Below are 26503 nucleotides of genomic sequence, written 5' to 3'. Positions count from 1 at the left end.
CCTGTATACACATGCTATAAAGCTAGCACATTGTCCTCATCAAGCCCATTCACCTGTATACACATGCTATAAAGCTAGCACATTGTCCTCATCAAGCCCATTCACCTGTATACACATGCTATAAAGCTAGCACATTGTCCTCATCAAGCCCATTCACCTGTATACACATGCTATAAAGCTAACACATTGTCCTCATCAACCCCATTCACCTGTATAACTGTTGTTCCCTCTGTTGTCTTCCTCTGTAGATCATGATTCTGCTGTGCAACCAGCAGAGTTTCATCTGTACCCACGTGGAGTTCTGCCACCCACGCTGCTACCAGCACCACAGCCGCTCCTGTGCCCGCCTGGTGCGTGCCATCAAGCTGCTCTACGGGGAGACAGTGGACAGCCTGAGAGAAGACAGTGCAGGGAACATCAGTAGCCGGTCCAAGAAAAACAAGGAGGTGGGCGCAGAGAGGAGTGGACTGAAATGTATTGAAGTGATGTGATATGGAGGGGTGTGGATTTAAATGTATTGAAGTGATGTGATATGGAGGGGTGTGGATTTAAATGTATTGAAGTGATGTGATATGGAGGGGTGTGGATTTAAATGTATTGAAGTGATGTGATATGGAGGTGTGTGGATTTAAATGTATTGAAGTGATGTGATATGGAGGTGTGTGGATTTAAATGTATTGAAGTGATGTGATGTTGGAATGTTTATTTTTTTATTTAACCAACATCTAACTAGGCAAGTCAGTTAAGAACACATTCTTATTTACAATGACGGCCTACCAGAAGGCAAAAGGCCTCCTGCGGGGACGAGGGCCTGGGATTAAAAATACGAATAAAATATAGGTCAAAACATACATCACGACAAGAGAGACACCACAACACTACATAGAGAGACCTACAAGACATTAGCATGGCAGCAACACATGACAACACAGCATGGTAGCAACACAACATGACAAGACAACAACATGGCAGCAGCACATGTATTGAAGTGATGTAATGTGGAGTGGTTTGATGATACTGTAACTGAAGTGACTTGTATTTTCCAATGTCTTCCTCTCTTTGTGTCTCCAGTGGTCAGACAAGTCAAGTCTGAGGACCCCATCCATGAAGAGACGCCCCAAAGACTCCAACACCGAGGGCAAGAAGGACACGGGCATGCTCAAGTACATCCGCAACCAGGTGCCCACCTACAGCCCTCATGCCAACACATGCCCTGGTAGCCATAGCATGTGCCAGAGCATCTGTCTGTCCATCCGTCTGTCTGGTAGTCTGTCTATCCGTCTGTCAGCCTGTGTGTGTCTCTGTTCGTCAGCCTGTCTGTCTGTCCGTCAGCTTGTCTGTCTGTATGTCTGTCCGTCAGCCTGTCTGTCTGTCTGTCTGTCTGTCCGTCTGTCTGTATGGTAGTCTGTCTATCCATCCGTTAGCCTGCGTGTCTATCTGTCCGTTAGCCTGTATGTCTGTCCGCCAGCCTGTCTGTCTGTCTGTCCGTCCATCTGTCTGAAGCAGTGTGTCAACAGATGCCACTGTGTCGCCACATGCTTGTTTATCTAGAGCAAGATGCCAACCACATGCCAAGATGTCCTCACCCCACGCCCACACGCTTCTACCCACTCAAATACATAATCTCTAATTCTACTACTGAAGTAGCATGCTAACTCGCTACAGCCCTCTCAGCCAACTCAAGTATATTGCAGCACCATGCAATACCATACTAATACAAGCTATAGGCCTACAGTAGCAATGGTATATCTACTAGCATGCTAATGCTAACGCTGGCTGTCTGTGGTGTATGGCCTTTCCCTTCAGTTGATGAGCCTGTCCCTGGCCCCTCTTGTCCCTAGCATGCTATACAAGCTATATGCCCACACTAGCAATGCTATCAGATCTCCACTAGCATGCTAATGCTAACCCTTGCTTGCTGTGGCCTCTCCCCTCAGGTGATGAGCCTGTCCCCAGCTCCTCTGTCACTGCTGATCAAGGCGGCGCCCATCCTGACAGAGGACATGTACGCAGACGTCCAGCCTGCAGCCTGGGAGCTCCTGCTGAGTGTGGACGAGCATATGGCTGCCGCTGCAGGTGACTACAGAGAACTGTGGGTGACTGTCATGGATAGCAGGGTTTCTGTTTGAACAATTTCTCTTTTAATGTCAGTAACTAGAGTTATTCCAAGCCTATTCTGGTGAGATATTCTGGGCTCCACTCCAAACTCTGAATCTGTGCTCACTGCTTTGCCTCCAGTCTAAAGATAAATGTCACCACATCTTTCTGTCTCTACTCTTTTTCTCTCTCTGTCTCTCGCTCTCTCTCTTTGTCTCTCTCTTTTTTTCCCTCTCTTTTTTCTCTCTCGCTCTGTCTCTCTCTCTCTCACGCTGTATATCTCTGTCCATCCCCACTTTCTCCCGCCTCACTTTACCTCTCTCTCTCTAACCCCCGTTCTCTCTCCACTCCCCAGCTGCCATGTTCTTGCTGTGTGCGGTGAAGGTGCCTGACGCAGTGACAGAGATGATGATGGCTGAGTTCCAGCACGCTGAGGCGAGCCAGCGCATCAACTCGGTGTTTAAGTTCTACACGCTGTGGCGCTTCCGCTACCAGGTGTGGCCGCGCATGGAGGAGGGTGCCCAGCAGATCTTCAAGGTGCAGTAGAACTGTAGCCTCTACTAAAACAACTGTTAGTCAAAATGAGGAGTTGACAACGGGTATCCCCCAAGGTTCTATTCTGAGTCCTGTGGCTTTTCATTATTTACATAAATGATCTTGACTCTAAAGTGTAGGCCTCTTGTTAAGTCTCTTGCTTTGTTGAATTATTTTCTCATTAACTAATCTACATAATTCTCTATGTTTTAGATCCCTCCGCCCAGCATCAACTTCACCCTGCCCTCACCTATCCTGGGAATGCCCTGTGTGCCCATGTTTGACCCGCCCTGGGTACCCTCCAACACTGGCAGTGTCCAAGACCCAATCAACGAGGACAACTCTGTAAGTCCCGCCCCTGCTGCCTTGATTACTGTCCAATCAGCAGATACTTACAGAATTTACAATGAGCCTAGTGGTTGACCAATGTTTACTATAAACCAAAGTACACATTTGTCTGACATTTTAAGTCTGTTGTGGTGTACGTTATTGGTGCATGTATATTGAATTACATGGACATAATGCTGTAAATTAAAATGGTATGTGGAGTTGCATCTGTTTTACTAACCTTACTAATGCTACAACGGACCCATTATGCTACAACTGTTATGGTAACACTTGGTACTGTTATCCCAGTGTATTTATTCCTTGTGTTCGCTATGGCACCAGGAAATAAGCTTTAGAGGACTGATAAACAGTACAATATTATGCTACTAAATTGATAGTCGGCCATGACACTTTTTTGGGGGTTAATTTCTTTGTGTTGCTATGCTTTTTTTTGTTGTCTAGCATGAAAACCAAAAAACGATGTATTCAGATCACTTGTCATTCAATACTAGATCAGCTCAAGACTGGTCATTGTACTGTCTGAGTACAATAGTCCTGTCTGTTATTTATCAATCTATCAATTGTCTTTGTTTTTAGTTCCCCACATTTATTCAATCAATCTATTCCATAGTAAGTTGTAATTTATGTACGGATGCTTGTTTGGGTGCATCATGGGAAACTGAGTTCATCTTTTGATGACTGAATGAGATAAAATTCAAAGAGATGTCTGTCCATTTCCAGCGGGCAAAAGTTTGGCACATGGGGTCTTAATAATGTCATGTTCTCGTTGTAAATTGGTTTTCGGGTTGAGAAGACATCATATAACCAGATTACAACCAACTGATCTCTGTTACAAGCAGGTAAAAACGTATTTTTCATGACGTAATGAATGCGTCATTGGAAAGACGTTATATTTTGATTGTTATCTGGTCAGATAAGTTTAACACAATGTCCATTATACAACCAGTATACAACCGGACCATGCATGACGTCATTAAAAGACGTCATAACGACGTCATTGCAACCAGTTTTGCCTGCTGGGTTGTCTGACTCCCCACAAACATTAAGACCTAGGGGGGGGGTGCTATACTAGGGGGCCTCGTACGGGCCATTCTGGATACATGCATCTTATACAAGCCACTCCACGTTTTCTGTACTGTAATGCTCGGGCTTCTTTTGGGAAAGCTGCATGCATTGGTCATTTTGCATGTATATACTATGCATGGCCAATGACGGCCATTTTGTAATTGTTCAAACGTAAACATTTTCACGTCACTCTATCAAACATCCACTGTGATATCTCTGTTGGTGCCGGTTAGAATGCTCAAATGAGCTTTTGCACTGGATATACTCTCCTGATGGATTTGCATATAGTAAGTTTTACCGACAACTATTTACAAAGGTAAATAATTGATCCCTGTGCATGGTGTAGTTGATCTAGGGTTGCAAAATGTAGTTAACTTCCCACAAATCCCCAGGATTCCCGGTTTATCCTCATGATTCCGGAAATGTACAATTTGGGAAAGTTACAACCCTAATCTACAAACATTCTAAACCCTAATAATGTTTCCAGTCTTATCAGGAGAATATAACGGCATGTGTCATCCATATATAACTGTCGGGAAGAGACAGATAGTTTACATGACCAAATGTTCACCAGATGCCAGTATTGTAATTGTACTATAAACAGGACCCCCCTGAGAATGAGCCTATCCCACAGTCCCCCTCCCTGAGCCTCTGTGTCTCTGTTTGTCCTTTCACTCCCACACCTCACACACACACACACACATCCTCCCCCACGTCCACCCTCCACACACACCCACACCCTTTTCCACACTTATATACACACACACACACACCACCTCTTACAGAAATCTTTCTCGGCGCGGGCCGTGTCGCGCTCCCACCAGCGTGCAGAGCACATCCTGAAAAACCTGCAGCAGGAGGAGGAGAAGCGTCGTCTTGGGCGCGAGGCCAGCATCATCACAGCCATCCCCGTGGCCCAGGAGGCCTGCTACGAACCCACCTGCAGCCCCCCTCCCGAGCAGGAGGAGGAAGGTGGGTGGGACAGCCGTGGAGTGCTGGAGACATCTCTCTTTCTTCATTTTCTAAATATTTGTTATTGATTTGAGGTGTTAATTCAAGTGATACAGCTCCCGTCCCATTCAGGAAACCACTGATTCTGACGTAATTTGGAGAAGCACTAACTTAACTGAACATCTAACAATAAACTTCAGCCCTCTTCAGTGCTTCAGCCCTCTTCAAAAATAACAAAAACAACAAGCTTATACTGTTGCCCACACACCAGATAACAACCCTACCTTCGAGTCCACAACTACAGTGCTTAGTTGTAAAACACCTTGAATAATGCAGTCAGTCAGCCAGCAACTGGTAGTTTCATGTTGTGACTGACTCTGAACCCTCTCCTCCCCGCCAGCAGAAGAAGAGGTCAATCTGGCGTCTCGCCGCATGTCCGTCACTCCGTCCTGCACCTCCAGTAACTCTCACAGGAACTACTCCTTCCGCCGCGGCTCCGTGTGGTCAGTCCGCTCCGTGGTCAGCGCCGAGGGTAAGACTGTGTTACCGTGGCAACCACACACCTGCCCACTCACTTGTAGGGGTCATGTTCCAGTATCCATATTAGGATCCCACATATAATGCTTGGCTAGTACATGGCTTCATTCTAAGTGGCATGCTAGTATAGATGTCAGAATGGTATTTTGAATGCTGGTCAGATTCAAGTCATATGGGGAGGAATAGGAAAGCAAATCCTCACCTGATAATATCTGATAAAAGCACCATGATAAAATCATGCCTTGACACAGAGCTTGTACATATGGTAACCTTCCTAACTACAGTAGAACACCGTCCTAACTACAGCAGAACACCTTCCTAACTACAGTAGAACACCTTCCTAACTACAGTATAACACCTTCCTAACTACAGCAGAACACCTTCCTAACTACAGCAGAACACCTTCCTAACTACAGTAGAACACCTTCCTAACTACAGTATAACACCTTCCTAACTACAGCAGAACACCTTCCTAACTACAGTAGAACACCTTCCTAACTACAGTAGAACACCTTCCTAACTACAGTAGAACACCTTCCTAACTACAGTAGAACACCTTCCTAACTACAGTATAACACCGTCCTAACTACAGCAGAACACCTTCCTAACTACAGTATAACACCGTCCTAACTACAGCAGAACACCTTCCTAACTACAGTATAACACCGTCCTAACTACAGTAGAACACCTTCCTAACTACAGTATAACACCGTCCTAACTACAGCAGAACACCTTCCTAACTACAGTATAACACCGTCCTAACTACAGCAGAACACCTTCCTAACTACAGCAGAACACCTTCCTAACTACAGTAGAACACCTTCCTAACTACTGTATAACACCTTCCTAACTACAGCAGAACACCTTCCTAACTACAGTAGAACACGTTCCTAACTACAGTAGAACACCTTCCTAACTACAGTAATACACCTTCCTAACTACAGTAAAATAAGGTGGTAGTGTTTCGTGGGTTGTTCTTGTCTACTAGATGAGGAGAACACTACGGAGCACACGCCCACTCATCACATGCTGCAGCCCCCCCAGGCCGTCTTCCCAGCATGCATCTGTGCCGCCGTCTTACCCATAGTGCACCTGATGGAGGACGGGGAGGTGCGAGAGGACGGTGTGGCAGGTGGGTGGCGTCGCTCAACACAAACTGTCATGTACTGTACTAGAGAGGCAGAGAGAGGGAGGGAGAGGGGGAGAGGATGAGAATAGAATACATTCTGTACAGGGTGAGATCAGAAACCTGTAGATGCATCCATAGATACCCATAAGGCCACTCTAGAGGCCACTGTAACACAACACATTGCCTTTCATCACAATACACGCTGTTGAATAAAATAGAAAAGCAATGTTTCGGTCTGTCCTGATAAAACTCATGATCATTTTCTTATGATCCATTTACCATGATCCTGCAGTGAGTGCAGTGGCCCAGCAGATCCTGTGGAACTGTCTGATCGAAGACCCCGCCCTGGTGCTCAGGCACTTCCTGGAGAAGCTCACCGTTAGCAATCGACAGGTAGAGCAGCCGTTGTCCATCAAAATACTCTGCAGTCTCATATGATCGGACCAATAGAATCCTGCCCCTCTTCAGTATGTTGTTCAATCTATGTTGTTATGGACAAAATCTGTTGTTAGTAGACTGCCTCCCTGTTTCAAAATGTTTCAAAACATTTTCTCTGTCCTAAATACAAAAAACGACAGGTGGTTCTCTGTCCTAAACACAAAAAAACGACAGGTGGTTCTCTGTCCTAAACACAAAAAAACGACAGGTGGTTCTCTGTCCTAAACACAAAAAAACGACAGGTGGTTCTCTGTCCTAAACACAAAAAAACGACAGGTGGTTCTCTGTCCTAAACACAAAAAAACGACAGGTGGTTCTTACACAAAAAGATTACGAGACAGAACTCTAAAAGTTACTTTTTCTTTTTTCATGCTTTTTACAGCAGGCAGGGGAAAAGTTGTACACAGACGTTTCGGTTTGTATCACCTTCTTCATGTATTGGGTTAAGGTTGTTGAAGGTTGACCGGAATGTTACCTGCTTTTTCCCCCCACTGAACACAACCCCTCCTGTTGTTAATGTGTTTAAGGTTGAGTTTGAACTGACACATGTTTCTATGTGTATCAGGACGAGCTGATGTACATGCTGAGGAAGCTGTTGATGAACATCGGTGACCTCCCAGCCCAGACCTCTCACATCCTCTTCAACTACCTGGTGAGACAAGACATCAGTCAATGTATATCAGACAGTAGCAGTATTGATCAATCTGATGACAAGATTAATGAAGATCTCTCTCTTCCCCCTCTACTTTCTCTCTCTCTCTCTCTCTCTCTCTCTCTCTCTCTCTCTCTCTCTCTCTCTCTCTCTCTCTCTCTCTCTCTCTCTCTCTGTCTGTCTCTCTCTGTCTGTACCCTATTCACCTTTATGTCTGTCTGTCTGTCTCTCTCTCTCCCCCTAGGTGGGGCTGATTATGTACTTTGTGCGTACTCCGTGTGAGTGGGGTATGGATGCCATCTCGGCCACGCTGACCTTCCTGTGGGAGGTGGTGGGCTACGTGGAGGGGCTCTTCTTCAAGGACCTCAAACAGACCATGAAGAAGGAGCAGTGTGAGGTCAAGCTGCTGGTCACTGCATCCATGCCAGGTAAAGGCCATTTTCAAGGTTACCAGAAGGTTATCCCTGCCAGGTAAAGGTCACTGGATGCCAATGGGAGCCCAGTCATTTGACTGTGTTCTATACTATAATGTTGACTGCTACATGTGGGTAATATAGAAATCATGTATGTCCTTGCAGGAACCAAGACCCTGGTAGTGCACGGGCAGAATGAGTGTGACATTCCTACCCAGTTGCCTGTACATGAAGACACTCAGTTTGAAGCCTTGCTCAAGGTAACTTCTCATCATAGAGTTCATCTGCATTCTACAGATCATGACAGAACATTCTTAGGGATACACTGAAGTCATCCCCAATTCGTTGGCCTCTCTCTTCCCTAACAGGAGTGTTTGGAGTTCTTCAACATTCCCGAGTCTCGGTCGGCACACTACTTCCTCATGGACAAGCGCTGGAACCTCATTCACTATTCCAAGGTTGGAATTCCCATCCATTTCCAAGCGGTGTTATGAACTGTGAGGTTATGTGTAGATGTCTAGAATGACCATGAGAATGTCTTCTCCATCAGTGACTACATAATGGGCTTTCTGACTGTCTTTCTCAACTTCAGACCTTTGTGAGGGACATCTATCCGTTCAGGAGGTCTGTGTCTCCCCAGCTCAACCTGGTCCACATGCTGCCAGAGAAAGGACAGGAACTCATTCAGAAACAGGTGTGTTATGTTTCAGGTTTAAATCTCGCAGTTAAAGCCACGCTCTGCAATTTGTGCACATCACCAAAGAGTACACACAGTATAAATGACAAAAAATCTCCCAACTGTGGCTTTAACCGTTTGAGAAGTGTGACCTTCTGTTTGTCTGTCCATATCTTTACTGGTGCCTGTCTCAGCCTCTTGTGCATACTCAGTGTGTCCCCTTCCTATCCCTCTCTCCCTAGGTGTTTTCCCGTAAACTGGAGGAGGTGGGCCGTGTTCTATTCCTCATCTCCCTGACCCAGAACATGCCGGCCATCCACAAACAGTCCCATGTGTCCATGCTCCAAGAAGACCTGCTCCGCCTGCCCTCCTTCCCCCGCACGGCCATCGACGGAGAGTTCTCTCTCTTCAGCGAGCCACAGGGTAAGACTAGAGTGGACCCTATCTTGAATGGTACCTGAGTGAACAAACAAGACAATAAAGAGAGATGATCTGAGTTGGGGTCAATACCATTTTAATTCCGGTCAGTTCAGGAAGTTCACCGAAATTCCAATTCCAATTCTCTTCAATGCTTTTCAATGATGACAACTTGGAAATGGAATTTGGTTTACTTTCTGAATTGACTGGAATTGGAAAGGAATTGACCCCAACCATTGAGATTAGTTGCATTTTAAAATGAAGATGTAATAGAGTAAAGTACTGTACTACATTGTATATCTGCGGTGCATCTTCCAACTAGACAACACAGATCACAAAACAAAAGTCTACCAACACTTGGGAAGCATGAAAGTCTTCATTTCAAAGGGGCTTCCATCGTGAGTTAGCCCCATATTGTGCTGTCCTCTCCCCAGGCAAGGAGCTCTTCGGCCTGGACACTCTCCACAAAGTCCTGTGGATCAAACTACTAGAAGAGATGTTTCTGGGCATGCCCAGTGAGTACCCGTGGGGGGACGAGATCATGCTCTTCCTGAACGTGTTCAACGGTGCCCTGCTGCTGCACCCCGAGGACAGCGCCCTCCTCAGGCAGTACACGGCTACTGCCATCAACACGGCCGTTCACTTCAACCACCTGTTCTCCCTGAGTGGATACCAGTGGCTCCTCCCCACCATGTTGCAGGTAGGTAGTACAGTTCTAGGATCAGTTTACAGGTCCAGTAGGTTGTTGTTCTCTATTAGAGGCTGAAAATGTGGAACTAATCTGATCAGTTTCATGGTGCTACTTCATCCACCTGCTGGGGTTAAAGGTTAGAGATCTAGGATAAATGTAGCCTCCCTAAATCCTAACCCCAACCATTACAGGAAGAAGTCACATATCTGAGCTTATATCAATGCAACCTTGGAACCATGCCAACCACTGCCCAAATGTGTCTCACAATCTGTCGTCATTGTGAGGGGGGCGGCGGGCGGCAGGTAGCCTTGTGGATAAGAGCGTTGGAACAGTAACCGAAAGGTCGCTGGTTTGAATCCCCGAGCCGGCAAGATGGAAAATTGTGCCGTTCGGCTCTTGAGCAAGGCAGTTAACGCCCAACAAAAACCTGCTTCCCAAGCGCTGATGACGTCGATTAGGGCAGCCACCCGCACATCTCTGGTTCAGAAGGGTTGCCTCAAATGCAGAACACACATTGGTTGAATGCATTCAGTTGTGCAACTGACTAGGCATCCCCTTTCTGTGAGTCAGTCTCACTGCATAATATAGAGCTGACCTACAGAAACACAGGCTGGGCTGGGTCAGGATAGAGTTGAGTTGAAGCTTGGGAGCAGACGTTTATAGCCACTAGCAACGCATGGTCAATATGTTGACACTGGAACTCACCGGGGCTTCATAATGGAAGACTTACACAGAGAGCAGTGCAGGTCAATCCCAAATGCAGCTGGATTTATTTAGTCTTGATCTGGGAAATTGTGCTGCTGACAACTCAGCAGACAAACATTTATTGCATTGAACCCTATATAATAGCCCATGTTTCTTACTAAGCTTTGATATACTCTACTACATAACATTTGAGTCCTCTACCTCCATTGGCCTCGGAAAGGGCCCACACAATCCTCCTAACAAGTTGTGTGATTAGAATCCTCCTAACAAGTTGTGTGATTAGAAGCCTCCTAACAAGTTGTGTGATTAGAATCCTCCTAACAAGTTGTGTGATTAGAATCCTCCTAACAAGTTGTGTGATTAGAGAAACATTCACATGGTTGCCATGGTGTGAAAGGCAGGACATCAACTATAGTATTTATAGCAAATGATTTGAATACTTCAAATAGAAGTCGTTGATTCGGCCACATTATTTGAAAATACTTAAATACACAGTAAATAAGTATTTAAAATACAAATAGATAAATGCTGGTGCCAAGATGCTGCTTCAACCCAGCTCTAGGAGGCCACAGAGATTACAGACCAAATCCCACAATGCATTCTGAATTGGGCCTAAACATGGTGTTGCAGTATGAAAATGCATCCTTACAAGCTCATATGATTTCTCATATGTTGTAGTCCTATTCTGACTATGACAGTAACCCACTGTAATGTGTTGTAGTCCTATGCTGACTATGACAGTAACCCACTGTAATGTGTTGTAGTCCTATGCTGACTATGACAGTAACCCACTGTAATGTGTTGTAGTCCTATGCTGACTATGACAGTAACCCACTGTAATGTGTTGTAGTCCTATGCTGACTATGACAGTAACCCACTGTAATGTGTTGTAGTCCTATGCTGACTATGACAGTAACCCACTGTAATGTGTTGTAGTCCTATGCTGACTATGACAGTAACCCACTGTAATGTGTTGTAGTCCTATGCTGACTATGACAGTAACCCACTGTAATGTGTTGTAGTCCTATGCTGACTATGACAGTAACCCACTGTAATGTGTTGTAGTCCTATGCTGACTATGACAGTAACCCACTGTAATGTGTTGTAGTCCTATGCTGACTATGACAGTAACCCACTGTAATGTGTTGTAGTCCTATGCTGACTATGAGAGTAACCCGCTGCTGAGACAGGGGATAGAGTTCTGCGTCAGACAGTTCTACATCCTGCACCGTAAACCCTTCATCCTCCAGCTGTTTGCCAGCGTGGCCCCTCTGCTGGAGTTCACAGTAAGTGTGTTTGCATAAGCACCTCTCTGATTCAGAGGGGTTAAATGTGGAAGACACATTTCATTTGTGCAACTGACTAGGTCTCCCCTTATGAGAGTATCTGCATCTGCGTGTGTTGTTTAACCATGTGACTGTCTCCCTCCCAGACGTGCACCAGTACAGGCCTGTCTAAGGGGGTGTCTGCTCAGTGCCTGTTTGACCTGCTGGTCTCTCTGGAGGGAGAGACGCGTGATACCCTGGATGCCCTGGAGCTGGTCAAGGCTGAAAAACCCCTACGATCCCTGGGTAACACCACCACCTCAACCCCCCTGGGTCCCATCACTCAGGACTATTATATCATTAGAGGTTGTGTCTGACATGGCACCCTGTTCAATATCCTGTATGCCATTTATCAGATGCTTCTGTCCAAAATTACTTACAGTCATGCATGCATACATTGTACGTACAGATGGTTCCAGGATTCGAACCCACCATCCTAGCGCTGCAAGCACCATGCTGTCCCAACTGAGCTACAGAGGACCATTTTCCCTATACTGTTCTACCTTTGCCCACATCGTTTTGCTGGCGTGGATTCCCATTGTTTTAAGAGAGGAGTTGTTTTAATGACAGCGTGAGCTGATCAGGAGAAAATAAATAAATAGTTAATAGACTCTTACTAAGGCCTGGAGTTTCTCCCTGTCAGGATTCTCCTAGTTAATATACTTACTAAGGCCTGGAGTTTCTCCTTGTCAGGATTCTCCTAGTTAATATACTTACTAAGGCCTGGAGTTTGTCATTGTCAGGATTCTCCTAGTTAATAGACTCTTACTAAGACCTGGAGTTTCTCCTTGTCAGGATTCTCCTAGTTAATAGACTCTTACTAAGGCCTGGAGTTTCTCATTGTCAGGATTCTCCTAGTTAATAGACTCTTACTAAGACCTGGAGTTTCTCCTTGTCAGGATTCTCCTAGTTAATAGACTCTTACTAAGGCCTGGAGTTTCTCATTGTCAGGATTCTCCTAGTTAATAGACTCTTACTAAGACCTGGAGTTTCTCCTTGTCAGGATTCTCCTAGTTAATAGACTCTTACTAAGGCCTGGAGTTTCTCATTGTCAGGATTCTCCTAGTTAATAGACTCTTACTAAGACCTGGAGTTTCTCATTGTCAGGATTCTCCTAGTTAATAGACTCTTACTAAGGCTTGGAGTTTCTCATCGTCAGAATTCTCCTAGTTAATAGACTCTTACTAAGACCTGGAGTTTCTCATTGTCAGGATTCTCCTAGTTAATAGACTCTTACTAAGGCCTGGAGTTTCTCATTGTCAGGATTCTCCTAGTTAATAGACTCTTACTAAGACCTGGAGTTTCTCATTGTCAGGATTCTCCTAGTTAATAGACTCTTACTAAGACCTGGAGTTTCTCATTGTCAGGATTCTCCTAGTTATATTAAACAATAGAACTTGATAATGGTCATGTTCTTCCTATAGTATATTTTAAGCCCTGAAAGTGCTACAGCATGAATTCCAGTGGTTCCCTCTGTTTCAGACTTCTGCTATGGTAGTGAGGACCTGGCCTTCTCCATCAGTGAGTCCATCAAGCTGTGTGTGACGGTGGTGGCCTACGCCCCAGAGTCTTTCAGGAGGTGTGGTTTCACATCACTCACCGCCAACCCAGTATATCAACATTGTACAGTAGTCTTACTAAATGCTAACGTCCTCTCCTATCTGTACGTGTTTGTGTTTATGCGTTGCGTGTGTGCACGGTATCAGCCTACAGATGCTGATGGTGCTGGAGGCCCTGGTGCCATGTTTTCTCCAGAAGCTGAAGAGCAACACCATGACCATGGAGTCAGCCTCGGCAGCGCGGGACGAGATCGCCGCCATCGCCGCCCTGGCCACCTCCCTGCAGGCCCTGCTCTACAGCTCAGAGACCCTCACACGGTCAGACACACACACACACACACACATACACACACACAAGCCGTGCATCTGTTAATCAGATATGGCCCATCGTGTCTTTCTAAATGTATGTTCCAAGCCCTAATTGAATGTGACATTTGTCCTTTTTCTCTGCTATCTTCCTCCCCTCCCTCCTATCCCCTCCCCTCCCTCCCTCCAATCCCCACCCCTCCCATCCCCACCCCTCCTATCCCCTCCCCTCCCTCCCTCCAATCCCCACCCCTCCCATCCCCACCCCTCCTATCCCCACCCCTCCTATCCCCACCCATCCCCACCCCTCCTATCCCCACCCCTCCTATCCCCTCCCCTCCCTCCCTCCCATCCCCACCCCTCCTATCCCCACCCCTCCTATCCCCTCCCTCCCTCCCATCCCCACCCCTCCTATCCCCACCCCTCCTATCCCCTCCTATCCCCACCCCTCCTATCCCCACCCCTCCCATCCCCACCCCTCCTATCCCCACCCCTCCTATCCCCACCCCTCCCATCCCCACCCCTCCTATCCCCACCACTCCTATTCCCTCCCCTCCCTCCCATCCCATCCCCACCCCTCCCATCCCCTCCCTCCCATCCCCACCCCTCCTATCCCTCCCTCCCATCCCCACCCCTCCTATCCCCTCCCTCCCATCCCCACCCCTCCTATCCCCACCCCTCCTATCCCCTCCCCTCCCTCCCATCCCCAACCCTCCTATCCCCTCTCAGGCCTATGACTGCCCCACAGTTGAGTCGCTGTGACCAGGGACACAAAGGTGCAACGACTGCCAACCACGCCATGTCTGGAGGGCCCAACACCAGGTGTGGAGTAGCCTTTACACCTGCCGGATTGTGTCCAAAATGGCACCCCTAATGCACTACCTTTGGCCAGAGCCATAGGGCTGTAGTGCACTATATAGGAAAAAGGGTGTTCTTTTGGACATATTATTGATTTATTTCACGTTCATTTATGTCTCTTAAAGAAACTGTCCACTTGGCTGTTATTAACATACTGTTTTGTTACTTTTCCTAACTCTCTTCATAACTATAAGACATAAATATAGTGTTGTTTGTTGTCCCTGGATGCTGTTGCCGTAGTGATATCCTAAAGAAACCTATGTACAGGTCATCATCACAACAGAAGAAAATACCCCCAAAGACAATAGAAGATGTCCCATGTGTTTACACCACAGTTGGTACAGAGGATCATGTTTCATGGATGCTTGTTTGTGTCGTGTACTCGTGTTGCTTGGTGTCAATGTCAGTCGCCTTGTGTCCGGCATCAGGGACAACCTTCACCTGTTGGAGGAGGGCCAGGGGATGCCTCGCGAGGAGATGGACGAGCGTATCGCCCGTGAGGAGTTTCGCCGGCCCCGGGAGTCCCTCCTGAACATCTGCACTGAGTTCTACAAACACTGCGGCCCGCGCCTCAAGATCCTGCAGAACGTGGCCGGGGAACCCCGTGTCACCGCCTTAGAGCTGCTGGACATCAAGTCCCACATGAGGTGAAGGGTTGGATTTAGTGCATAGTGTTTCAACCAGGTGGAAACTATCTTCATTCAATGCCCAATGTGCAGCACCCACCTGGGTGAAAGTGGCCACGAATGAGACACACTTTAACCGGGTATGACATCACTATTCACTCAGCTATGGTATGGATGCATACAGGGACCTGATTTGCAGAAACGTTTACAATTGTTTGTGTGCAATTTTGTGTGTACAATCTGTATGCCTTGTGTGTGGATGAGTGCGATGTGTGTGTGTATGTAATTCCCTGACTGTGCATGCGGTTGTGCATGTCTATATGATTGCATGTGTGTTTTTGTGTCTGATCATTTTGTGTGTTTGTGTGTGTGGTTATGTGTTTTCCCCCAGATTGGCAGAGATCGCCCACTCCCTCCTCAAGCTGGCCCCCTACGACAGCCTGACCATGGAGAGCCGAGGCCTGCGGCGCTACGTCACTGGGATGCTGCCCATCACCGATTGGTCGTCCGAGGCCGTGCGGCCCGCCCTCATCCTCATCCTGAAGCGGCTTGACCGCATGTTCAACAAGATCCACAAGATGCCTACGCTCAGGTGCGCTCGCCCACAGGCTCTGTGCTCCAGGTCTGTTGCCGCGCTGCGTGCCCTTAAACCCTTGCTCCTTCACAACCGTGTCGTACTGTGGTGTTACAGTGGAGTGAAGTACCGTACTGTGGTGTTACAGTGGAGTGAAGTACCGTACTGTGGTGTTACATTAGAGTGAAGTACTGTGGTGTTACAGTGGAGTGAAGTACCGTACTGTGGTGTTACAGTGGAGTGAAGTACCGTACTGTGGTGTTACAGTAGAGTGAAGTACTGTACTGTGGTGTTACAGTGGAGTGAAGTACCGTACTGTGGTGTTACAGTGGAGTGAAGTACCGTACTGTGGTGTTACAGTGGAGTGAAGTACCGTACTGTGGTGTTACAGTGGAGTGAAGTACCATACTGTGGTGTTAGAGTGGAGTGAAGTACCATACTGTGGTGTTACAGTGGAGTGAAGTACCATACTGTGGTGTTACAGTGGAGTGAAGTACCGTACTGTGGTGTTACAGTGGAGTGAACTACCGTACTGTGGCGTTACAGTAGAGTGAAGTACCGTACTGTGGTGTTACAGTGGAGTGAAGTACCGTACTGTGGTGTTACAGTAGAGTGAAGTACTGTACTGTGGTGTTACAGTGAAGTACCGTACTGTGGTGTTACAGTGGAGTGAAGTACCGTACTGTGGTGTTACAGTAGAGTGAAGTACTGCACTGTGGAGTGAAGTACTGTACTGTGGTGTTACAGTGGAGTGAAGTACCGTACTGTGGTGTTACAGTGGAGTGAAGTACCGTACCGCACTGTGGTGTCACAGTCGAGTAAAGTACCGTACCGTACTGTGGTGTTACAGTGGAGTGAAGTACCGTACTGTGGTGTTACAGTGGAGTGAAGTACCGTACTGTGGTGTTACAGTGGAGTGAAGTACCGTACTGTGGTGTTACAGTAGAGTGAAGTACTGTACTGTGGTGTTACAGTGGAGTGAAGTACTGTACTGTGGTGTTACAGTGGAGTGAAGTACCGTACTGTGGTGTTACAGTGGAGTGAAGTACCGTACCGCACTGTGGTGTCACAGTCGAGTAAAGTACCGTACCGTACTGTGGTGTTACAGTGGAGTGAAGTACCGTACTGTGGTGTTACAGTGGAGTGAAGTACCGTACTGTGGTGTTACAGTGGAGTGAAGTACCATACTGTGGTGTTACAGTGGAGTGAAGTACCGTACTGTGGTGTTGAAGTGAAGTACAGTACTGTAGGTGTTACAGTAGAGTGAAGTACCATACTGTGGCGTCACAGTAGAGTGAAGTACCATACTGTGGCGTCACAGTGGAGTGAAGTACCGTACTGTGGTGTTACAGTGGAGTGAAGTACCGTAGCGTGGTGTTACAGTGGAGTGAAGTACCGTAGTGTGGTGTTACAATGAAGTACCGTACTGTGGTGTTACAGTGGCGTGAAGTACCGTACTGTGGTGTTACAGTGGAGTGAAGTACCGTACTGTGGTGTTACAGTGAAGTACCGTACTGTGGCGTCACAGTGGAGTGAAGTACCATACCGTGGTGTTACAGTGGAGTGAAGTACCATACTGTGGCGTCACAGTGGAGTGAAGTACCATACTGGGGTGTTACAATGGAGTGAGGTACCATACTGTGGTGTTACAGTGGAGTGAAGTACCATACTGTGGTGTTACAGTGGAGTGAAGTACCGTACTGTGGTGTTACAGTGGAGTGAAGTACCGTACTGTGGCGTTACAGTAGAGTGAGGTACCGTACTGTGGTGTTACAGTGGAGTGAAGTACCGTACTGTGGTGTTAGAGTGGAGTGAAGTACCATACTGTGGTGTTACAGTGAAGTGAAGTACCGTACTGTGGTGTTACAGTGGAGTGAAGTACCGTAGCGTGGTGTTACAGTGGAGTGAAGTACCGTACTGTGGTGTTACAGTGGAGTGAAATACCGTACTGTGGTGTTACAGTGGAGTGAAGTACAATACTGTGGTGTTACTGTGGAGTGAAGTACCGTACTGTGGTGTTACAGTGGAGTGAAATATCGTACTGTGGTGTTACAGTGGAGTGAATACAGTACTGTGGTGTTACAGTGAAGTGAACTACCGTACTGTGGTGTTACAGTAGAGTGAAGTACCGTACCGTACTGTGATGTTACAGTGGAGTGAAGTACCGTACTGTGGTGTCACAGTGGAGTGAAGTACTGTACTGTGGTGTTACAGTGGAGTGAAGTACAGTACTGTGGTGTTACAGTGAAGTACCGTACTGTAGTGTTACAGTAGAGTGAAGTACCGTATTGTGATGTTACAGTGGAGTGAAGTACCTTACTGTACTGTGGTGTTACAGAGGAGTGAAGTACCGTACTGTGGTGTCACAGTAGAGTGAAGTACCGTACCGTACCGTACTGTGGCGTCACAGTGGAGTGAAGTACCTTACCGTACTGTGGTGTTACAGTGGAGTGAAGTACCGTACTGTGATGTTACAGTGGAGTGAAGTACCGTACTGTGGTGTTACAGTGGAGCGAAGTACCGTATTGTGATGTTACAGTGGAGTGAAATACCGTACTGTGATGTTACAGTGGAGCGAAGTACCATACTGTGATGTTACAGTAGAGTGAAGTACCGTACTGTGATGTTACAGTTGAGCAAAGTACCGTATTGTGATGTTACAGTAGAGTGAAGTACCGTACTGTGGTGTTACAGTGGAGTGAAGTACCGTACTGTGGTGTTACAGTAGAGTGAAGTACCATAGCTGTAGTCCACTCTGTTCCTAGCCGAGCTGGCTGAACTAGTAATGCACTGCTGCTTCCGTGGGTTTAATTGTCACCGCTGCTGACTGCTCACAGTTTGATTGTGTGTGTTGTAGTTTGTAAAGTCTCATGACTGCTGAGTTTGGTGTCTGCTTATGTGTGTGTCTGTGAGCTCTGCAATGTCATCTGTCAATACGAGCTGCTTTAGGCCCACACAGAGAGTCATCAGAACCAGGACCTGGTTATTGATAACTCTGCTGAGTAGTGATGGTCAATATGAGCTGCTTTAGGCCCACAGAGAGTCATCAGAACCTGGACCTGGTTATTGATAACTCTGCTGAGTAGTGATGGTCAATATGAGCTGCTTTAGGCCCACACAGAGAGTCATCAGAACCAGGACCTGGTTATTGATAACTCTGCTGAGTAGTGATGGTCAATATGAGCTGCTTTAGGCCCACAGAGAGTCATCAGAACCAGGACCTGGTTATTGATAACTCTGCTGAGTAGTGATGGTCAATATGAGCTGCTTTAGGCCCACAGAGAGTCATCAGAACCTGGACCTGGTTATTGATAACTTTGCTGAGTAGTGATGGTCAATATGAGCTGCTTTAGGCCCACAGAGAGTCATCAGAACCTGGACCTGGTTATTGATAACTCTGCTGAGTAGTGATGGGATTATCTATTTAATAGCCTGTCCAAACGAAACGTTTTCAAAATGCGAAATTATAGTGTGATATTTTGTTAAGTGTGTTGGTGTTTGTAGTGGATGTGTGTATCAGTGGAGGCTGGTGGGAGGAGCTATAGGAGGACGGGCTCATTGTAATGGCTGGAACCGTATCAAAGATATGTAAACCAAATGTTTGACTCCGTTCTTCTATAGCTCCTCCCATCAGTCTTCTCTGCTGTGTATGTTGATGAGCGTGATTAGTAAATGAACATGTGTGTGTGTGTGCGAGCAAGCCTGTGTGCGTGCGTATTTATACTGATAGTGTGTGTGTTTGTGTGTGTGTGTGTGTGTGTGAGAGAGCTTGTCTGTGCGTGAGTGTGTTTATACTGATTGTTTGTGTGTGTGCTCAAGTGAGCCTGTGTGTGTGTGTGTGTGTGTGTGTTTATACTGATTGCGTGTGTGTCCTACAGGAGACAGGTGGAGTGGGAGGCGGCCAGTAGTCTGATTGAAGGTATCTGTCTGACTCTCCAGCGTCAGCCAATCATCTCCTTCCTCCCTCACCTCCGCTCCCTCATCAATGTCTGTGTCAACCTGGTGAGGAGTGCTCACACACACACACACACACACCTCAAATACTCACTGTGCTGTGACTTAACTATGATGTTGCTTGTTTGCGTGTGTGTGTTTCTCTATCTGTGTGTGTGTGCGTGCCCTTGTGTGTGTGCTTCTCAGGTGATGGGGGTAGTAGGCCCCTCCAGTGTGGCTGATGGGCTGCCCCTGCTCCACCTGAGCCCGTATCTGTCCCCCCCTCTACCCTTCAGCACAGCAGTGGTCCGCCTGGTGGCTCTGCAGATACAGGTGAGACTACCCAGCCCAAGAACTAACCTGTGTGTGTGTGTGTGTGTGTGTGTGTGTGTGTGTGTGTGTGTGTGTGTGTGTGTGTGTGTGTGTGTGTGTGTGTGTGTGTGTGTGTGTGTGTGTGTGTGTGTGTGTGTGTGTATGTGTGGTGTGTGTGTGTGTCATAATGAAACATTTATCTTGTTCTGTTTCCTGATTGACAGGCTTTGAAGGATGACTTCCCCCTGAGCCATGTGATCTCCCCCTTCACCAATCAGGAGAGGCGAGAGGGCATGCTGCTCAACCTGTTGATTCCATTCGTGCTGACAGTGGGTTCAGGGAGCAAAGGTCAGAGCCCAGGGTTAAGAGGTCTAATGCCAACAATCTGTGGGTGTATGTATGCATACGTGCATCTGAACTGGCTGTGTTTCAGGCAGACTTGAATGTCAGCTTGCAGTCACCTGCTAGAACTCACAGCGCCTGGATATGTGTAAAAATATCAGCTACCTGCATCATACAGTGCCTTCAGAAAGTATTCAGACCCCTTGACTTTACGCCTTATTCTACGTTTTATTCAATTGCTTTTTCCCTCATCAATCTACACATAATACCCCATAATGACATACTACCCCATAATGACATAATACCCCATAATGACATACTACCCCATAATGACATACTACCCCATAATGACATAATACCCCATAATGACATACTACCCCATAATGACATACTACCCCATAATGACATACTACCCCATAATGTCATAATACCCCATAATGACATAATAACCCATAATGACATACTACCCCATAATGGCATAATACCCCATAATGACATACTACCCCATAATGACATAATACCCCATAATGACATAATACCCCATAATGACATACTACCCCATAATGGCATAATACCCCATAATGACATACTACCCCATAATGACATAATACCCCATAATGGCATAATACCCCATAATGACATACTACCCCATAATGACATAATACCCCATAATGACATAATACCCCATAATGACATACTACCCCATAATGACATAATACCCCATAATGTCATAATACCCCATAATGACATACTACCCTACCCCATAATGGCATAATACCCCATAATGACATAATACCCCATGTGTGTAGATTGCTGATTTTGTTCAATTGAATCCATTTTAGAATAAGGCTGTAACGTAACACCATGTGGAATACTTTCTGAAGGCTCTGTATATAACAATCTAATGCTCGCCTGCGCCATCGATGACCTGGCACCTAACGATTAGTTGATATGTGTTGCACAACTGTAATAGTCAGCCTTGAACGCAACCTGTGTGTGTGTGTGTGTGTGTTTGTCTGTGTCTGTGTGTGTGTTCCACCCTATCCAGACTCCCCACACCTGGAGCAGCCTGAGGTCTCTCTGCTCCTGCAGACGGTCATCAACATCCTCCTCCCCCCGCGCATCATCAGCACGTCCCGGACCAAGAACTTCATGCTGGACACGTCCCCCGCCCACTGCTCCACCCCGGGGGACCAGGGCAAGGACCTGAGGAGAGAGGGCCTGGCCGAGTCCACCAGTCAGGCTGCATACCTGGGTAGGGTTCTGCAGACGTAGACTATTTAAATGTAGACTTACATGCTGACTAGACCGGGCGAGCGTGTGCGTCTGCCACCAGCCACACCAGACATGTTCAGGACTCGCAGGTTGAAATATCAAAACAAACCAACTATAACAAACCAACTTTGAACCAACTATATTAATTCGAGGACAGGTCGAAAAGCATTCAACATTCATGTCAATTTAGCTAGTTAGCTTGCTGTTGCTAGGTAATTTGTCCTGGGATATTAACATTGGGTTGTTAAAGGTTCTGTACTCCAACAATTAATCCACAGATAAAAGGGTCAACTGAGTTAGTTTCTAGTAATCTCTCCTCCTTCAGTCTTCTTCGTTGGACTTCATATGGCGGTTGGCAACCATCTTTAAGGTGCATTACCACCACCAACAGGACTGGAATGTGGACATCATCTTTCAATCACCCTCATGTGTACAGGGCTTTCTGAAAGAATTCAGACCCCTTAAATGTTTACACATTTTGTTACATTACAGCCTTATTCTAACATTTATCAAATGGTTTTTTTCCTCATCAATCTACACACAATAACACATAATGACAAAGCAAAAATAAGTTTAGACATTTTTGCAAATTTATTAAAAATAACAACGGAAATATCACATTTACATAAGTATTCAGACCCTCTACTCAGTACTTTGTTGAAGCACCTTTGGCAGTGATTACACCCTCAGGTCTTCTTGGGTATGACACTACAAGCTTGGCACACCCACAGGGTACCACACAATTTGCCCAGTGTCGTCTGTGTTTGCCCGGGGTAGGCCGTCATTGGAAATAAGAATTTGTTCTTAACTGACTTGCCTAGTTAAATAAAGGTTCAATTTAAAAAATATATATATATGTCAATAACACCTGTATTTGGGGAGTTTCTCCCAGCCTTCTCTGCAGATCCTCTTAAGCTCTGTCAGGTTGGATGGGGAATGTTGCTGTACAGCTATTTTCAGGCCTCTCCAAAGATGTACGATCGATCGGGTTCAAGTCCAGGCTCTGGCTGGGCCACTCAAGGAAATTCAGAGACTCCTGCGTTGTCTTCTCTGTGTGCTTAGGGACGTTTTCATGTTGGAATCTGAACCTTCGCCACAGTCTGAGCTCTGGAGCAGGTTTTCATCAAAGATCTCTCTGTACTTTGCTCCATTCATCTTTGCCTCGATCCTGACTAGTCTCCCAATCCCTGCAACTGAAAAGCATCCCCACAGCATGATGCTGATACCACCAGGCATCACCATAGGGATGGTGCCAGGTTTTCTCCAGAAGTGACCCTTGGCATTCAGGCCAAAGAGTTCAATCTTGGTTTCATCAGAACAGAGAATCTTGTTTCTCATTGTCTGAGAGTCTTTAGGTGCCTTTTGGAAAACTCCAAGTGGACTGTCATGTTCCTTTTACTGAGGAGTGGCTTTCGTCTGGCCACTCTACCTTAAAGGCCTGATTGGTGGAGTGCTGCAGAGATGGTTGTCCTTCTGGAAGGCTCTCCCATCTCCACAGAGGAACTCTGGAGCTCTGTCAGAGTGATCATCAGGTTCTTGGTCACTTCCCTGACCAAGGTCCTTTTCTCCCAATTGCTCAGTTTGGCCGGAGTGGCCAGCACTAGGAAGAGTCTTGGTGGTTCCAAACTTCTTCCATTTAAGAATAATGGAGGACACTGTGTTCTTGGGGACCTTCAATGCTGCATAAACTTTTTGGTAACCTTCCCCAGATCTGTGTCTCGACACAATCTTGTCTCGGAGCTCTACGGACAATTCCTTTGACCTCATGGCTTGGTTTTCGCTCTGACGTGCACTGTCAACCGTGGAACCTTATATAGACAGGTGTGTGCCTTTCCAAATCATGTCCAATCAATTGAATTTACCACAGGTGGACTCCAATCAAGTAGTAGAAACATCTCAAGGATGATCAATAGAAACAGGATGCACCTGAGCTCAATCTCTAGTCTCATAGGGTCTGAATTCTTATGTAAATAAGGTATTTCAGTTTTTTCATTGGCTTTGTTATATTGTTAATAGATTGCTGGGAAAATAATGATTTAATCCATTTTAGAATATGGCTGTAACGTATCAAAATGTGGAAAACGTCAAGGTCTGAATACTGAATACCATCGCTTTCTGACTCCTCACTTTCTCTGTCTTTCTCTCTCTCACCTCCCCTCACTCCTCTCCTCCCCGCTCTTCCCTCTCTATCTCCCCCCTCTCTCTCCCCATTCTCCCTACACCCTCCCCTCTTCCCCCTCTCTCCCCACTCTCTCTACCCCTCCCCCTCCCCCTCTCTTTCCCCACTCTCTCTACACCCTCCCCTCCTCCCCTCTCCCCCCACTCTCTTTACCCCTCTCTCTCCCCCTCCCCTCTCTCTCGCCCCACTCTCTCTACACCCTCTCCCCCTCCCCGATCTCTCTCCCCACTCTCTCTACCCCTTCTTCTCCCCTCTCTCCCCACTCTCTCTACACCTTCTCCCCCTCCCATCTCTCTCCCCACTCTCTCTACCCCCCTCCTCTCCCCTCTCTCCCCACTCTCTCTACACCTTCTCCCCCTCCCATCTCTCTCCCCACTCTCTCTACCCCCTCCTCTCCCCTCTCTCCCCCCTCCTCCCCCTCCCATCTCTTTCCCCACTCTCTCTACCCCCTCCTCTCCTCTCTCCCCCCACTCTCTCGACCCCCTCCTCTCCTCTCTCTCCCCCCTCCTCCCCCTCCCATCTCTTTCCCCACTCTCTCGACCCCCTCCTCTCCTCTCTCTCCCCCCTCCTCCCCCTCCCATCTCTTTCCCCACTCTCTCTACCCCCTCCTCTCCTCTCCCCCCCCCTCCTCCCCCTCCCATCTCTCTCCCCACTCTCTCTACCCCCTCCTCTCCTCTCTCCCCCCTCCTCCCCCCCTCCTCCCCCTCCCATCTCTTTCCCCACTCTCTCTACCCCCTCCTCTCCTCTCTCCCCCCCTCCTCCCCCTCCCATCTCTCTCCCCACTCTCTCGACCCCCTCCTCTCCCCTCTCTCCCCCCTCCTCCCCCTCCCATCTCTCTCCCCACTCTCTCTACCCCCTCCTCTCCTCTCTCCCCCCCCTCCTCCCCCTCCCATCTCTCTCCCCACTCTCTCTACCCCCTCCTCCCCTCTCTCCCCCCCTCCTCCCCCTCCCATCTCATTCCCCACTCTCTCTACCCCCTCCTCTCCTCTCTCTCCCCCTCCTCCCCCAGCTCTAAAGGTGGTGTTGGTTTGTTTTGAGAGGCAGCTGGGGAACCAGTGGTATCGCCTCAGCCTGCAGGCCAAGGAGATGTCTCTGAGGAAGGTGGGAGGCCTGGCCTTCTGGGACTTCATAGATTTCATAGTGCGTACTCGGATTCCCATCTTCGTCCTGCTGCGTCCCTTTATCCAGTGCAAGGTAGGAGCCCTGTGTAGTATTATACTGTACCCTCCATTCTGTATAGTATTATACTGTACTCTCCATTCTGTATAGTATTATACTGTACCCTCCATTCTACTACCATGTATAGTATTATACTGTACCCTCCATTCTACTACCCTGTATAGTATTATACTGTACTCTCCATTCTGTGTAGGATAATACTGTACCCTGCATTCTGTATAGTATTATACTGTACCCTCCATTCTGTATAGTATTATACTGTACCCTCCATTCTACTACCCTGTATAGTATTATACTGTACCCTCCATTCTGTATAGTATTATACTGTACCCTCCATTCTGTATAGTATTATACTGTACCCTCCATTCTGTATAGTATTATACTGTACCCTTCATTCTACTACCCTGTATAGCATTATACTGTACCCTCCATTCTGTGTAGTATTATACTGTACCCTCCATTCTGTGTAGTATTATACTGTACCCTTCATTCTACTACCCTGTATAGTATTATACTGTACCCTCCATTCTGTGTGGTATTATACTGTACCCTCCATTCTGTGTAGTATTATACTGTACCCTGCATTCTGTATAGTATTATACTGTACCCTTCATTCTGTGTAGTATTATACTGTACCCTCCATTCTGTATAGTATTATACTGTACCCTGCATTCTGTATAGTATTATACTGTACCCTCCATTCTGTATAGTATTATACTGTACCCTTCATTCTACTACCCTGTATAGCATTATACTGTACCCTCCATTCTGTGTAGTATTATACTGTACCCTCCATTCTGTGTAGTATTATACTGTACCCTTCATTCTACTACCCTGTATAGTATTATACTGTACCCTCCATTCTGTGTGGTATTATACTGTACCCTCCATTCTGTGTAGTATTATACTGTACCCTGCATTCTGTATAGTATTATACTGTACCCTTCATTCTGTGTAGTATTATACTGTACCCTCCATTCTGTATAGTATTATACTGTACCCTGCATTCTGTATAGTATTATACTGTACCCTCCATTCTACTACCCTGTGTAGTATTATACTGTACCCTTCATTCTACTACCCTGTATAGTATTATACTGTACCCTTCATTCTACTACCCTGTATAGTATTATACTGTACCCTCCATTCTGTGTAGTATTATACTGTACCCTTCATTCTACTACCCTGTATAGTATTATACTGTACCCTTCATTCTACTACCCTGTATAGTATTATACTGTACCCTCCATTCTGTGTAGTATTATACTGTACCCTGCATTCTGTATAGTATTATACTGTACCCTCCATTCTACTACCTTGTATAGTATTATACTGTACCCTCCATTCTACTACCCTGTGTAGTATTATACTGTACCCTCCAT

At 46.7% G+C, this 26503-nt stretch overlaps 1 protein-coding gene across 1 annotated transcript in view; it reads left to right on the top strand.

Annotated features, from left to right (window-relative positions):
* LOC109876752 (protein unc-80 homolog) overlaps positions 1-26503 on the top strand; it is a 106818-nt gene that overhangs the window by 57429 nt on the left and 22886 nt on the right. Inside the window, 28 exon segments of the mRNA XM_031813318.1 lie at positions 249-446; positions 1072-1179; positions 1938-2076; positions 2453-2634; positions 2845-2976; positions 4830-5016; positions 5399-5527; positions 6521-6664; positions 6954-7054; positions 7665-7751; positions 7996-8179; positions 8330-8424; positions 8533-8622; positions 8757-8858; positions 9083-9263; positions 9692-9957; positions 11805-11939; positions 12086-12224; positions 13461-13557; positions 13685-13855; positions 14573-14665; positions 15109-15348; positions 15719-15919; positions 19780-19903; positions 20042-20167; positions 20371-20494; positions 21537-21743; positions 24952-25136. Of these exon segments, the coding sequence (XP_031669178.1) occupies positions 249-446; positions 1072-1179; positions 1938-2076; positions 2453-2634; positions 2845-2976; positions 4830-5016; positions 5399-5527; positions 6521-6664; positions 6954-7054; positions 7665-7751; positions 7996-8179; positions 8330-8424; positions 8533-8622; positions 8757-8858; positions 9083-9263; positions 9692-9957; positions 11805-11939; positions 12086-12224; positions 13461-13557; positions 13685-13855; positions 14573-14665; positions 15109-15348; positions 15719-15919; positions 19780-19903; positions 20042-20167; positions 20371-20494; positions 21537-21743; positions 24952-25136 (4167 nt within the window).

This window comes from Oncorhynchus kisutch, unplaced genomic scaffold (genome assembly GCF_002021735.2).
Source record: "Oncorhynchus kisutch isolate 150728-3 unplaced genomic scaffold, Okis_V2 Okis05a-Okis16b_hom, whole genome shotgun sequence".
NCBI lineage: Eukaryota > Metazoa > Chordata > Actinopteri > Salmoniformes > Salmonidae > Oncorhynchus > Oncorhynchus kisutch.
This window is presented reverse-complemented; position numbering and strand designations above follow the sequence as displayed.